Source organism: Marmota monax, unplaced genomic scaffold (genome assembly GCF_021218885.2).
Source record: "Marmota monax isolate L192 unplaced genomic scaffold, Marmota_monax_Labrador192_F-V1.1 WCK01_AAM20220418_F8-fsc01374, whole genome shotgun sequence".
Taxonomy (NCBI): domain Eukaryota; kingdom Metazoa; phylum Chordata; class Mammalia; order Rodentia; family Sciuridae; genus Marmota; species Marmota monax.
This window is the reverse complement of record NW_026693129.1, coordinates 55,610-70,729: the sequence shown is the minus strand read 5'-3', so window position 1 is coordinate 70,729 and position 15,120 is coordinate 55,610. Positions and strand designations below refer to the sequence as shown.

Genomic DNA, 15,120 nt, shown 5'->3' with positions numbered 1-15,120 from the left:
GTAAGTTTATCTAGTCCATGATATCATTTTACAAGAGAAAAGCTGTTCTTTTTTTCCATTTTCTCAAAGGACTGTTAATTTATATCAGAAATTTGGTGAGACAGTCAGAAAAGGCTTGGTACAGCAAGGCACGGTGTGTTTCAGAAGTTAGGACCCACAATTTCTGATCTACTCTACAGATTTTTTTTTTTAATTAACAAATGCTGAGGGGTACTGGACCTCTCCTCTGTGTTCGCACAGCTCTTGAACTGTGTAGGACTTATCTCTAAAGTCCTAACATGAGCTCTTTAAGAGCAGAGCCTGTGACTTACAGATGTCTGTGTCTCTGGGTCTCCAACAGGAAAAATTTGTTAAATAAAAACTTGAATGAGCTTGCATATCAAAGAGACAGGGAAGTGGCAGCTCTTGGCAGATTTTTATCCTCAAGGCAGCTACTTGCTCCTGCCTGATTGAAAGAGGGCTGTGCCTGACTTGGAGGCTTCTTACCTGGCCAAAAGAGATCAAAGAAGAGTGTCTGTCGGCCATGCTCATCAAACAGAGGGCTTCCGGGCTTAAGAAACTCATAAGAAATTAGGAGGCAGTTCAGAGGAGAGCTCACATGAGTTAAAGAGATTAGAAAAAGAGGCAAAGAAAGGAGGCAACATTCAGGATTTGGGATTATTTAAACCTGCAGAAAAGAGCCCGAATAAAATGTCACAGTTGATATTCAGACATGAGCAGGGTGGTTACACACCATAAATCTTCTCAGCACTCTTTATGTGTCCCATAAGGGTAACCAGGTGCAAATGCTCAAGACTAGGTTCTATCCTAAGGATATGAAAGGCTAGGTGGCTCCCAGCCCCCAAGGACCAATGGGATAAATTTCTTAGCATACTGTTCCTCTTCCTGGTTTGAGAAGTCACATATGTTATGAAATTCCTGTGAAGAAGTGAGATGGTCTATATCTCAGGTCGAGTTTAAAGAAATGGATCAATATAATGAGTGAAAGATTTAAATATAAAAGGAGGAAATAATTGGTTCATATGAAAAAAATACACTGATTTGTTGAAGGATATGTCTATATGTCTGTGTATATATGGAGTAGGTCAAATCCTGTGTATAATTTTAAGCTTCCCTACTTCAGAAAAATAAATGATACAATCTTACAAGCATGCTTGAAGTTTTAATTATATACATTTAAATTAGGTTTATTTTATATTTGTGATGTTATTCCTTCTGAAGGTATTAAAAGCTAACTGAAACTCAAAACTTTTTATTTTAACATTCAAAAAACTAAGTACATGTGAAAGATCTTTAAGTTTTACATATGACTTAGTGTAACATAAAAGTATTCTGTAGATAAGATGGATTTAAGAACATAGGTGACCCTGAGATATGAATGTCTGCATATAAGGAAAAATGTGCATACTTTCAAGGCAGTGGAATTGGTGGGGTCCAAGTCAAGGGCTCCAAGAGTAAGGGGGACTCAGGTAAAGCCTAGATCACAGAAAAAACAGGAACGTTCCCTGGAGTAATACATACTACAAAGAAAGATTAGAGTGGGAATTGGAACCTCAGGCCTGGACACAGGGTCTGCTGGTTGGTGGGCAGGGAAGGAAGGGACTGTGGGCACACCTTCCTCAGATGCTCAGAACCCTTTGTGACTCTACAGGCTCTGTGATGCAGGCCTGAGGTTATAGTCAAGCCCAGGCGCCCTCAGGGCTCAGATGCCTCAGGCAACCAAGCAATTCAGATGATGGAGAATATTCTCTCTTTTCTGGAAAGCAACATTCAGCCATGGCTGAACCATGCCTTAGATTATTTGGATACAGTCCCCAGCAGCATCTTTATGACTGGGGTGGTGTTGCTCCTTCTGCACCTGTGCTACCTGGTGTTCAAAGTGTTTTTCTCGACACACTCGGAAAAACCCAACATCCCAAAGGTAGGGACCCCCAACAGGGGTTCTTCTTGTGGCTTCCCATTTCCCTTCTCACATTAGTAAATGAGTTGGGTTGGATCAGAGAGATATGTAAGGTGGGAAGTGGGAATAGAGGATAAAACTTCACTCTTTAGGGGAAGAGATCAGGCAGGGCCAGGGGCTCAGGGAGGACTAAGATTTCCAACTGAAGCTCACAGACTATTCTGGGTGAAGGGTTCCAAGAGAAAATGACAAAAAGTAATCGGTACTGATTGACATCCTTACTTATGGTGGGTTCTCAGAAGAAGTGTCTCTCCAGACACTGGATCCTGAGTGCCATACCCACATCACCTATCCTTCATTAAACCTCCTACATGTTGGGCTATGAAGGACAGCAGTGCTAACCTCTGAAGGCCTCTGATCAGAGGCTGGAGGCTGAGATCTCACCCCAGAACATAGGGTCCTGTGAGGGAGGCAGATGTGACTGTTGGCTCCAGATTCTATGATCTCCTTCAGCAGAGGACTTCTGATTGAGAATGTCAGAATGTGGAGCTCAAGAAAAATGCTCTCTTACTTAAGCTTTCTAAAGAAGAAAAATTGAAAATATTGTATTACCTTAAAAAGTTAAAAGAAGGAAGAAATCTCTATTAATTAAGTGTAAAGTAATAATAATTGTAGAGAATGGATAGCTGAGTTTCTTAGAAAAAGGAGAATTGAAGTGAGTCCCAGGCCCTGATTCAATTATTTTTGTTCTCAGCAAAAGAAGAGATTCAAGAAGAGAAGAAGCAAAACATTCAAAGGTATGCTTCTTCTTATTTGACCTGAACACTCTAAAGGTGACCTAAGGATGTCAGTTTCTAACCACAGTCTCTCTCAGGAAACAGAGCCTCAGAGGAGAGAGACAGTGGGACTTTACACATCCACAGGGTCCCTACTGTGCTCATCCTGGTAATAAGTAGTGATGGACATGGGCAATGGGTGCTGCTTAATAGGTGACTATGGGAGGTTGAAGCAGGACTACAGGATGCTTTGAAGTCAGAACTTCTTTTTCCTGACATTGTGCAATGTACTTTTATTTCCTGGGTGATCAGACCCATCTCTGAGGAAATTGCTGAATTCAATGCTTATACCTGCTGGTTCAGAGCCTCTAATGGGATTAACTATGAGAAGAACTTCATCACTGAAGCCACACACATAAAAGCATTCTTAATGATTATTGCTCCAGTTGATCTTTGTCTTCAAAATTCTTGGGGGTTTCCAACCTGGATATTAATAAGCTTTTCCTATAAAGGGATCCCTGTGTGATCACTGTGTACAAACATTCCTTATGTATAACCCACTCTCCTGGTTTTCCAGGTCCGAGAACGAGCCAGAGAGAAACACAGGAGTTGAAGAAGCTGTTTTCTGTTATAACAAGGTGATTACCCATTTCTTTTCCTTCATTCCTAGTCCCTTTCTCACATGTTCTATGCATTCCCCAGAGATTCAGTACAGCATGGCCTTCTCACAGGGAGGGGGAGCCCTAGCAACAGGTATGTGAGTGAAGGTCTTGGGAAGTGCTAAAAAGTGTGTTGTGAGGTGAAGGATATGGGCAATGTGAAGGGGGTAGAAGGTTTCACCCACAGGACTGCAGACCTCCTTTTCCTGTATGGTCCTTGTTAGAGCTTTGTACTTTGTGTCCCTTACAGCCCCCTGGGCCAACATCAGGATAGAGACAACTTGCAGCAACTGTTACATCCAGACAACCTCTGTAAGATGTTTAATGAGGTCAGTCATCTGCTATCTCTGACACCCTTGGAAGATGTTGCAAGTATTCAGACACCTTTGGATTCCACAGGTTATGTGAGAAAATCATCACCTTCCAAATTCCCTGCTCTCTCCTCAGTCCCAGGAGGGGAACTATTGCCAGCCTCTCTGTTGAAGCTTTCTCCACCTTCCTCATTCTCTCTTCCCCCTAACATGGTCATGCCCTCAGCTGACCTTCTCTCACCTTCCCCGTTGAGTGACTCTCTGCCACCAGAGCCTCTTCCTGCCTTGGACTCCAAGGCCACAGAAGACCCTTTGCCACCCCCATCACTTTCCCTCCCCCCTCCCCCACCACATCCCACTCAGGAAACAGACACTCTTCTACCACAAGATGCCACTCTGCCTGTGGTGAGCAGTCCTGCTGGCTTGTCCACTTCTGTTCCAGTGGGAGGCATGGACCATTCCAGCACAGAGCCCCCTGCCAAGAATATGCTGTCTTCCAATTTGGCACAAGATGGTGTAAAACAGCAATTTCTTGCCCTCCGTTCTGAGAACTTATCTGGGGGAGACACTGTAGCCTACTGTGTGGAGACTCATAATATCTGGTTTCTGCCCCCTGCTGTCCTGACATGCCTGGAGAGACAAATCAAAAAGAGGGGTGATGTCCTCAAGTGGAAAGAAAAGGAAAAGAAAGCAGAATCTTTTCCAAAACAACACCAGCCAAATTACCAAGGATTTTCTTCAGAGAAAAGGTCAGAGTCAGCTGCTGATCAGCAGGACTCGGCCATTTCTCTTCTTTCATGGAACGAAAAAGGCAAATCAGAGGAACCACAGGTGGATCAGCAGTCCCCTTATCCTAGGAGCTTTGAGGATCATTTACAGAAAAACTACACCCAGCTTTTCTATGGTGTCCCATCTCTACACCCCAAGTCCCTTAGCCCTAGTGTACCAGCTTCAGGTGATTATTCCTCAGCCTTTGTCTGCTTCAATACAGCATCCATTGATGCCACAGCCCACAAATCCCCAGTCCTTCTCTATACCCCACCTGCCTTCTTGCCTGTGAGCCAACCTCAACCCTTGCCCAAGACCTCTTCCCAACCTCAGCCCCAATATCTCACTCCTGAACATGCCCAGACCCAGCTTCAGCCTCAATCCCCACTCCCAATTCTGTCACCTCCTGAAAACCAGTTTAGGATCTGTGGAGTGCGTGATCTTGGACACAAGAACGAGGCACTATCTCTGGTGCCATCTGAAATTCATGACCTAGAATACAATGTGACACAAAAATCACAGGAAAGTCTGTGGGGTTTACCCTCTGTGGTCCACAAATCCCAGGAGGACTTTTGTCCTCCAGCTCCCAACATTGTGTTGGTTAACCCATCCTCCAAAGCTCATGTTGCAATCTCCATCCTTCCTGGAAATTATCTCCTTTCAGATGATCTTCAGAAGAAACTAGACCACCACCTTCGAAAGAGGCGTATCCAACACTTGTGGGGCCTGCCCCGAAGAGTATGCATCCCTGTCACTGATGCGTCCTCTGGAAAAAATTCCTGAGACCTCTGAGTCAAAGAGCAGTCATGGGCTCTCAAGAAAGTCTTTGGATAAGAGTCAGAGCACCAAAGATATAAATAAGGGGGGCTCAAGCCAACCCAGAAACCTCCATGAACTGAGCTCAGGAATGCTTCCTCTAAAGATGGGAGTGAGGAAGGCACAGAGAGATGGTACCAAGATTGAGCAAAATCGTCATGTGCTGAGTGACCGAGATAATGTTCTGGGGTCTTCCTCAAGGAAGGATCTAGAACATCACTTGCAGAGTCCATCAGGTGGAACTCCAAGTACCTCAATGGTGAATTCACTACAGAAACAACTTGAAAATGCCTTGAACTCCCACCTGAGCAAGAAGTTTCAGGAAATCAGTGAGGGTCAGATTCCGGGCACTGTGCATAGATCATGGCATTCTATCAAGATGGCATTGCCTGTAAGTGAGAAATCCACCAGACAAACGAGTCACAAACCTTTGGCACCAACCAGGATGGACAGCTCTGTCAATACGACCCAGGCTATTTCCTTCCTCGATGCTGGCAAGAAGAAGATAATGGAAGAACACATTACACTCTTTCATAAGAGGTTGATATATGGCTTTCCCGACAGGATTCAGGAATCCCTAGAGATCTTTAATGAAAAAGATTCATATCACTCCTTTTCTTACTCCAAGTTTCCTTTTTCTGCCACCCGTATTTCTGGGGTGGATTCTAAACACAGCATGTTTTTCTGGAGGAAGATATAGTGCTTTTCATGGAGACAAAGAAAAAACCAAAGATGCAACTCAAAGTCTAGATCGTCCTCTCCTTGCCACCTCAGTCGTGGTCAAGAAAGAACAGGCGATCCTGACACAAACAGTCTTTGAGATCAACAATAAGCATGTAGAGGACCTTCGCAGAATAAAGGATGGCAAACCATCTGTCCTGCCCCAGACACAGAGCATTATAGGCAAGGTTTATCAGAAACCACCTGTAGCAGCCAATAGATGCAGCCCAAAGCTGCTCATGAGGCAAGCTGGGGTTGGATCTCAGGAAACAGGACCTAAGAGACTGAGTTCCAGCTACAGTGTAGCAAGGCCTCAGGGCAATCAGATGCCCTGGGGAAGTTCTTCCATGTCCAAGATATCTGAGAAATCCAGGGAGACATTGAAGGCACAGGAGCTCTATGCTTGTCAGTCAAAACCTCCCACTGTCTTGACAACCAGAAAGCCAGAAAGCTCCCCAGTGTCAGATGTCTATACTCCTGAAAATTCCCCCAAAATACCAGTTGTTAGAGACCCTGGATTGTCACATCTTAACAATCCATTGCTTGGTGAGTTAAGGGCTAAAATGAAGAAGGGGGAACCTAGCCAGAAGCAAGGCCATAGCAATGGCATACCCCTTGTTTCAAATAGCTTGACTTCCAAGACCTTCCTTAAACATGACCAGGGTGCTGCCTGCAAGAACATGGCAGTTTCCCAGGTCCTGCATGTCCACCTGGACAACACACAGAGCATGAAGCATGGGCAGGGACCCTGGGTCCCTAAGCTTGACTTTCACAAAGGCCAAGATAAGAACTGCCCAGCAACCGCTAAGACAATGACCCCTCCAGGACCCCAAACACTCAAGCTTGGTGGAGGGGATGCAGGGTTGGGCACATGCCAACCCAGAAGGAGGAGCCACCACCCTCAAGACAGGACATTAGAGCAGACACTTGGGAGCAAGTCCTGCTCAGCCCAGTCACTGAAGGGACAAGCTCCTCCTGAAAGCCTCAGAAACCAGATGAAGAACTTTTTTCAATGGATTTATCCTAACATAAAAGGAAAAAGGCAAGAAGGTTCCCCAGAAAACGGCCGCTCCCCATCATCACCTGTGCAGGGCAGAGGCCTAGTCCAAAGGAGAGCTGCCTTTACTGGGAATACTGCCAACCCCAGAATCATGAGAGACGGTGACAAGGTCCTGGGGGAGAAACGTGGACACTGGCATGGAATCAATGTCACCTGCCCCCAAGAGCCACATTTGTCCCCTGTTAAGTCTGGAAAACTCAGCCCAAGGCAGGACTCGAGGTCCAGGCAGAATTTGTCCAGGTGCATCCCTTCAATTACAAGGCACCTTGCTCTAAAGTAACAAGGATCAACTCCATGCCCCACAGGGATCGAAAGACTCATTCAAGTCTCACCTGTGGGCATCAAGTGGGCCAGTTGTCTCTGGTTGCCCCTTTCTGTGCTGAAGCCAATTTGGTTATTATTCCCTAATTTGTAAAGAGAAAATTCTTATCCACCATTTGCAAGAAGGAATATTTCCTATAATAATTATCCCTGATGGAAATACTGAATGTCCCCAATAAATGTTCTTATAAGAGTTTTCTTTGTATTGTGTTGAATGCATGGTTTGGGGGTCACCCCATTGGTTGTGGTTACGGAAAGAAAAAAAATCAGTTTAACCCTTGCCCGTATTTGCTTGCAAGGTGACAAGTTCCCTAGAGCTCTTCTTGAAGGTATGTTACCTGCCCCTGAATCCCCTCCCCTCCCTTGTGAAGTTGGAGGAGGTGGCAGTTTCCAACCTCTTAGCTTTGTCTTAATGGCATTGTATGACAGTCCACACTTTCCCCCCTCATTGATCAAGTAGAGAGAAGTACATTTTCTTAGAATAAAATGACTTAGTCATTTTTTAAATAAAATTTGTCACCAATCAGCCTGTCACTGGTGCATGACCCTTTCCTGGGGGCATTTAGGGCATTGCCAAAGTGGATTCAAGCAAGCTAACAGAACATCTGGGAAAAGAGGAGGTGCTGCTTAAGAACCTGTCACATGGGCATGGTAACGTATTTTAGAAGCATACTGTTATCTTGCCATTGAGGTTCCCTTACTGGAAAATCACCTAAGGCAAATGGTTCCTCTTCCTGAATATTTCTTCAATCTGCCTGGACTGTTGTTGATGGTTTTGTAGAGTAAAGGGGTCTCTGCTGTCCCTGCCTACAACTGTCAGTGTTGAGAATATCAATTAGGGTAAAATAAAGCTAAGAGTAATGAAAAGATATCTTAGGGTGAGTGGGAAAGTAAGAAAAACATGCACAGAGTAAAGAATGACATTGTTGGTGGAAGAGAGGTTTATGCCCCATCATTCCCACATCCTGACCCTGGCATCTTCTTGCATTTCCCAGTGTGATTCTGCCAGCATTTCTCTGAGGCTTTTCAGGGTACTGCAGAGCTTATGTTGTACTGGCAGAAGTAAACATGGGGCTCTTCTTTACAAGAAGACAGCTGATTGGTTGAATACAGACATGTCATCCTTACCTTTAGGGAAGGTGCCATTGGTACATTCTTTCTACCCATGCTTATAACAATATGCAAGATATTGCCCTTATGAGGATGAGAATGCCACCATTGATCTTCCTGGGCTAGATGGAACCATGATATATCTCTCAGATCACTTTGAGCTCCTGATCCCACAGTGAATGCTGAAGTATGCACCAGGTTTACAGATTTTCACCTGCTTACCACAGACCTGTATGGAATGCTACACACATGAAGGTGACTCCTCTTGCACAGACTGAGTCTCAAAATTGAGTGAGTTTCCTAGGGGATATTTGAATAGGTTTTCCAGGAAAAATTGTGAATTCTGGTTGGCAAAATCAAAACAAAAAGCTGTCTACCACAGCTTCCTTTTAATCTAACTAGAGTATCTTCTTTGTCAGAATTCAAAGCAGTGTTCAAAGCTCAGAGTTGCAGAAGACATACAGATTTTGTGGAGTCCCTGGGATAAACAGATAAGGAGTTGGTAGAGGAACTGGAAAATCACCATGTATGGACTAGTTAATAAACTGGTCTTTGATCCATATTGTCCTACCTTAGGATTCTAACCTTTGGTCCAGTTTAATTATTGACACACTTATAGAATTTATCACCAGAAAAACATCTCCATCTGAGAAAACAGAACCATCCCCCTATCCTTCTAGTTTATGCTCTTAAATTCTGAGGTGTCAAAAATTTTTCCATTTCTCATTCTATCCACAAAGGTCTTCATTCCCTCCCTCTTCATCATAGAATTGTCTATCAAGTAACCAACATTAATAAAGCTCTACTCCAACTGAACCTCATCCCATATATTTGATCCTCCTTGTCCGGGAAAATCCCATCTCTCTGCTTTTCCCATGGATGTCTTCCTATAAGTGATGGATCACTACTGGATTCAATCTAACAGGTTTACTCTCACCACAGTGAAGTCATAGTTGGTCCCATACTATGTGGAAATAATTCACTTACTTATTCCCCAAATAATTATGGTATACTTACTCTCAATAAACAAACCTCATGAAGCTTAGGTCACTATTCCTTAGTCCATTCTCTCATGACACATTTATTCCAACTCTCTACACTTTCTTCAAAGTGAGGTCATCTCTACTTGTTGAGTCAATGTTCTAGACTCACAGTTCATAGAGGTACTAGAAGCCATCACATGGAATTCATATTAATAAACTTTAAAAAAATACTCTATGCATCCTCCCCCCATTTTATATTTCTTCCTGTTATACAGAAAGAAATTTTCTTCCAAGGGCCTAACCTGAAAGGAATTCCTGAAGTATCTATATTGAGGAACAGCTCAACTCCAGTTTATGGACTAAACACATCCTTGCCATCTATTGTTATCAGCTCCTCCCTCTTGTCATATGGAAATTAATATGTTACTTTTTAAAAGCTTTTTATTACAAAAATGTTTAAAGATATACAAAAGCAGATAGACCCACATAACCATTCTGATAGCTACCACTCAACTTTTGTAATTATGGATTTGGCATCTGTGATGCACCCCATTTTTACACTATGAAGCAAAGTGCATTTAACTATCTCATTATTCATTCCAGATGATAAGCTGTGTATCCTTTTTCAATGTTCTCACAGTCTTTTGATAGCACATTAAGAACATACCTGTCCATGTACAGGTGTGTTAATAAACTGGTCTTTATTTTTTTTCATTGGCTTTAAACAAGAGATTTATGGATTTTGACAATGCATTCTTCTCCTTTATTCAACCCTGAGAAGCCAATTGGGAAAATTCCTCACTATAACAGCAATCTTATGAATTAACTGTACAATATGTCAATCCCTTAATCACATAGTAACTATCACATGAAACAAGTATAGGCATAAAAAATTGAACCTCTGGATAAAAAACTATTTACAAGAAAACAATTCTTGTCACTCATTGACAGTGATTGTTTCCATTTAATCCAGCAAACCAAATATTTTTATTTCATCTCTTTCCCTCAATGCCATTTTGTAGCAGATTATATAACAAAATGCTCAACATCATGAGTCATCAGAAAAATGCAAATCACAATCATTAGATAACTCTTCACACCTGCTAGGATGGCTAGAATGACTATCAGGAAGTATGTGAGAATATGTGGAGAAATCAGAAAAGTTGTATTCATTGCTGGTTGGAATGCAAAAGTGTAATACTTTTGGAAGATAGTCTGTCATTTCTTCAAGATGACCAACACAATTGACCCACAACTTAGTAATTCTACTCCTATGTATATTCCCAGGAGAAATGATATTATATATCCACATAATAACTTATGCATGCATATGCATAGGATTATTCATAATATCCAAAAAGTGGAAAAAACACAAATATCCATAAACCAATGAATGGATAGACAAAATGTGGTATGTCCATATAATGGAATTTTATTCAATAACAAAAGTATTCATACATAGTACAATGTGGGTTAAATGTGAAAACAAAACTATTGATACATGGTAGAACATGGATGGATAGTGATATCCTGATCATATATGAGGCAATTAAATGTCCAAATTAGGGAGATGTATAGAGACAGAACATAGATTAATGGTTGCACAGAGTCAAGGGGAAAATGTGCAAGAAGAGTAATAGATAAATGGTGGGAGACATTGAAATTCTGAAAATATTTTAAAATTGACCCTGGTGATAGATGCACAACTCTAATGATCACACTAAAAATCATTGTATTACATACTTTACGTTGGTGAATTTTATGGTATGTGAACTATATTTCAATAAAATTTTTAAAACAGTAAAGGATCTTTAAAGATTGTTTCTAGATGACAAAAAAGGGATAGGAAGCCAGGCATGGTGGTGCACCCTGTAATCCCTGCAATTTGGGAGGCTGAGGCAGGAGGATTACAAATTCAAGACCAGCTTGAACAAGTTAGCAAGACCCTGGCAATGGGTGCTACCCAATTGGTGGCCATGAGAAACGTCAAGGAAGAACTCCTGGTTGCTTTGGGTTCAGAACTTCTGCCTCCTGATGCGTAAAGTAAAACTTTATTTCCTAGGAGCTCAGACTCATCTGTGAGGAAACCACTAACTTCATGATTCACATGGTGGTTTCAAGCATCACAACCACATACATATGTGAGATTTGTTGTTATCATTGGCCATTTGACCTTCTCTATTAGAGGATTTTTATGGCTTTCAGATTTTGATATTCTAAAGCATTTTCTACCAAGGGACCTATTTTTATTTTTTTTAAATTAGTGCATTATAGCTGTCCATTATATTGGGTTCATTTTGACATAATTTTAAAATCATGGACTATAATTTGCTCCATTTTATTTTATTTTATTTTTTTTTGAAGGTACAGTTTTATTTTTTTCCAGCTTTTATTCCTTTAACATCTTAACAAAAGAAGATTTCCCAAAGTTTAAAAAATCTTTGAAAAATATACAGTTTCATATTATTTACACAATATATGAGTACAGGTTCCAATATCATACAAATATTGTAATGTTAGAAACACAGTTGGAAGGCATGATGTAACTCACTGCTTTTAGATGAAAGACTAATGGACAAGTTTTCATATTTCAACTATCTTTGTTACTTGTTATATCCTGATATACGAACTATTAGGCACCTGAGAGGCTGGAAGACTACTGAACATGAGATGAGCTTCAATACCTTCTATTTTGTTTGATCTTATTTATTTTTAAAACTTACCACACTTATCTCTTTACAACTTTGCTTTATTCTCACTACCCTAAATGACCAAATAATAACCACATGAACTGTTAATGTATACATGAATCTAAAAATCAAACATAAAAATGAATAGCCAAGTTATATAAGATATATATTTAATCCCAGGCAAGTCCCTATGGCTTCATGAGCAACTTAGATTCTAGAGACAGGTGTCAACACTTCAGTTTCCATGCTCTGAACTATATTTTTAAAAAACATAAAAAAGGACTGACAATAATTGGAATAATTCATCTCTTTATATTCAAGAAACCTAAGATTAAAAATTCTAAATTATAGTTTTATTTATACTTAAAAATACATTGGAAATTCTGCATATGCCCATGATCAAGCTTATTTTCAATGCACATTACTTCAATTTTGATGACATGGTTTGTTCTGACAAGTCCTTTTACAAGCTGAACACCAAAATAGGGAAACTCCTGTAGATTTTCGCTGGCATTGCCACGGATGATGTGTATTGCTTCCTTGCTAATGGTGATGGGTGACTCTCATCTACCTTTTATCACCTGAACAGTTTTCCGACCATAATGATAATAACTGTAAGCTGATGCAGCTGTGGTGAAAGCTGTAAAATACCAAAGCATCCAAAGGTAAATGCTATCACCATAATTGAAAACTGGAGCTGCCAAAGAAGCTGCCACCAAGATTAACTGAACTGCTGAGTTTACCTTGCTGATGAACGTTGGTTTTAATCTAGCAGTAGCATAACAAGGATTGAAATACTTAGCTAGTGTTCGCGGTGTTGGAAGAGTTCGATATCTGACATAAAAAACAGCAGCAATCAACATTACATCTCTTGAAATTATCATATAAGTAAGTGGAACAAATCGGTTAGCCCAGCTAAAGCAAAAACTCCTAGTGCAACATTAAAATCTTCTTCAATAATCAAATATCCCAAAATTGGGGCCAAGCCAATTCTTGTCATTGACAACATATTTGGGATTGTCCATGGATTTTCATACGGACTGGGGGCGCTCGCCGGGACCCACCCGCCGCCCGCGGCCTCCGCGGCGGCGTCCCCTCCTGCCGCAGGCCCGGGGGCCGCTTTGCCCGCGCCTGAGCAGTGGCTCCGTGGGCCGGCTCTGGGCAGCCGCAGGGCAAGCGCGGCCGGGCGCAGCGACCAGCGCTCGGCCTGGCAGCTCAGGCAGCAGGGCACGAGCGGAAGCAAGGCCCCGCGGGAGCGCCCCTTACCCGACCGCACCCCTAGCACCCAGGCGGCCGCACGCAGGGCCCCCCACGAGCCGCGCGCCAAGCGCGAGGCCAGCATGGCCCTGCGGCCCTGCCGCGAGGGCCGAGGCGGCGAAAGCTCAGCAGCTCGGGTCACCGGCGAGCCTCTTCTCCATAGAGACCCCGAAGTGCCGGGGAAGCACGGCCGCTGGTGCCTCCATACTAGTTTCCTGCTCCATTTTAGTCCCTAGTACTTCCCCTTTCTCTCTCCTCCCCTTACCCCCATTCTCTTTTCTCTTCTTATCTTTCTTCTATTTATTTATAGTTTATGGATAAACATGATGGTGAAATTAACTGTGCTATATTTATATATAAATATACAAAGAAAACTTTGGCTAGATTCATTTCACATTTTTGTGCTTCCCTTTTCCAGTTCCTTCTCCCTTCCCTGAATTCCCTTCCTCTTCTCCACTGATCTACTATTTTCATAGGATTTTCCCTCTCTTTTTTCTTCTCCTTACTTCAGTTAAGCTTCCACATATGAGAGAAAACAATCAACCCTTGACTGCCTTGAGTCAGACTTTTTTCATTTAGCATGATGTTCCATCCATTTCCCAGCAAATCCCATAATTTTATTCTTCTTTACAAATAAGTAAAACTCCACTGTGTATATATACCACATTTTCTTTCTCCATTGGTCTGTTGATAGACACCTAGGCTGGTTCCATGGCTTGGCTACTGTGAAATGCACTGCTATACACGTTAAGTGGCTGCATTTATGGTTTTAGATCTTTTGGATGTATACTGAGGAGTGGGATAATTGGGTCGTATGGTTGTTTTATGCCTAGTCTTTTGAGGAATCTCCAAACTCCTTTAGTGGTTGTACTAATTTACAGTCCTATCAACAATGTATTAGAGTACTTTTTCCCCACATCTGCACCAACATTTGTAATTTTTATATTCTTATTAATTGCCATTCTGACTAGAGTGAGATGAAATCTCAATGTAGTTTTGATTTTCATTTCCCTAATTGATAGAGATATTCAACATTTTTTCATATACTTGTTGACCATTTGTATTTCTTCTTTTCAGAAGTTTCTGTTTATTAATTGGGTTATTTGGTGGGGGGGTATTCAATTTTTTTGAGTTACTTGTATATTCTGGATATTAATGCCCTGAGGAGCAGGTGGCCAAGATTTTCTCCCATTCTGTAGATTCTCTCTTTCCATCTTTGTTTCCTTGGCTGTGTAGAAGCTTTTTAATTTAAAGCCATCCCACTTATTAATTCTTGGTTTTATTTTTTATGCTTTAAGAGTCTTGTTAATGAAGTTGTTGCCTGTGCCAATATGTTGATGTGTTGAGCCCACATTTTGCTCTAACAGTTGTAGTGTTTCTGGTCTAATTCCTAGGTCTTTGGTCCACTTCAAATTGTCTTTTGTGCAAGGTTAGAGATAGGGATCAAATTTCAATGTTGTACATACAGATATCCAGTTTTCCCAGCACCATTTGTGAATGCACCACATGCTTTCTTCAATGCATGTTTTTTGGCAAATTTTTCAAGTATCACATGACTATATTTATATGGTTCTGTCTCTGTGCCATCTATCAAGTTCTATTGGTCTTCATGTCTGTTTTCAAATACCAAGCTGTTTTTATTACTATAGCTCTATATTACAATTTGAGGTCCAGTATTGTGATGCCTCCAGAATTTTCTTTATCCACTGGTCTATTAATGAACACCTAGGCTGGTTCCATAACTTGGCT

General features: G+C 41.6%; 1 protein-coding gene, 1 long non-coding RNA gene and 1 pseudogene across 2 annotated transcripts in view; 1 reads left to right on the top strand and 2 right to left on the bottom strand.

The window, feature by feature from the left end:
- Positions 1-3,127: 3,127 nt before the first annotated feature.
- On the top strand, positions 3,128-5,895 carry LOC131424579 (spermatogenesis-associated protein 31D3-like). Its single transcript, XM_058582801.1, has 2 exons — positions 3,128-3,314; positions 3,586-5,895. Exon 2 carries the CDS (start codon positions 3,653-3,655, stop codon positions 5,195-5,197), a length of 1,545 nt encoding a protein of 514 aa, XP_058438784.1. The 5' UTR covers positions 3,128-3,314; positions 3,586-3,652; the 3' UTR covers positions 5,198-5,895.
- A 1,002-nt stretch (positions 5,896-6,897) lies between these two features.
- Positions 6,898-15,120, bottom strand: part of LOC124099799 (uncharacterized) — a 51,037-nt gene continuing 42,814 nt past the window's right edge. Inside the window, exon 5 of the long non-coding RNA XR_009227858.1 lies at positions 6,898-10,197. This is a non-coding gene — a long non-coding RNA (uncharacterized LOC124099799). The remainder of the gene's footprint in view (positions 10,198-15,120) is intronic.
- LOC124099798 (cardiolipin synthase (CMP-forming)-like) lies at positions 12,446-13,471 on the bottom strand (annotated as a pseudogene).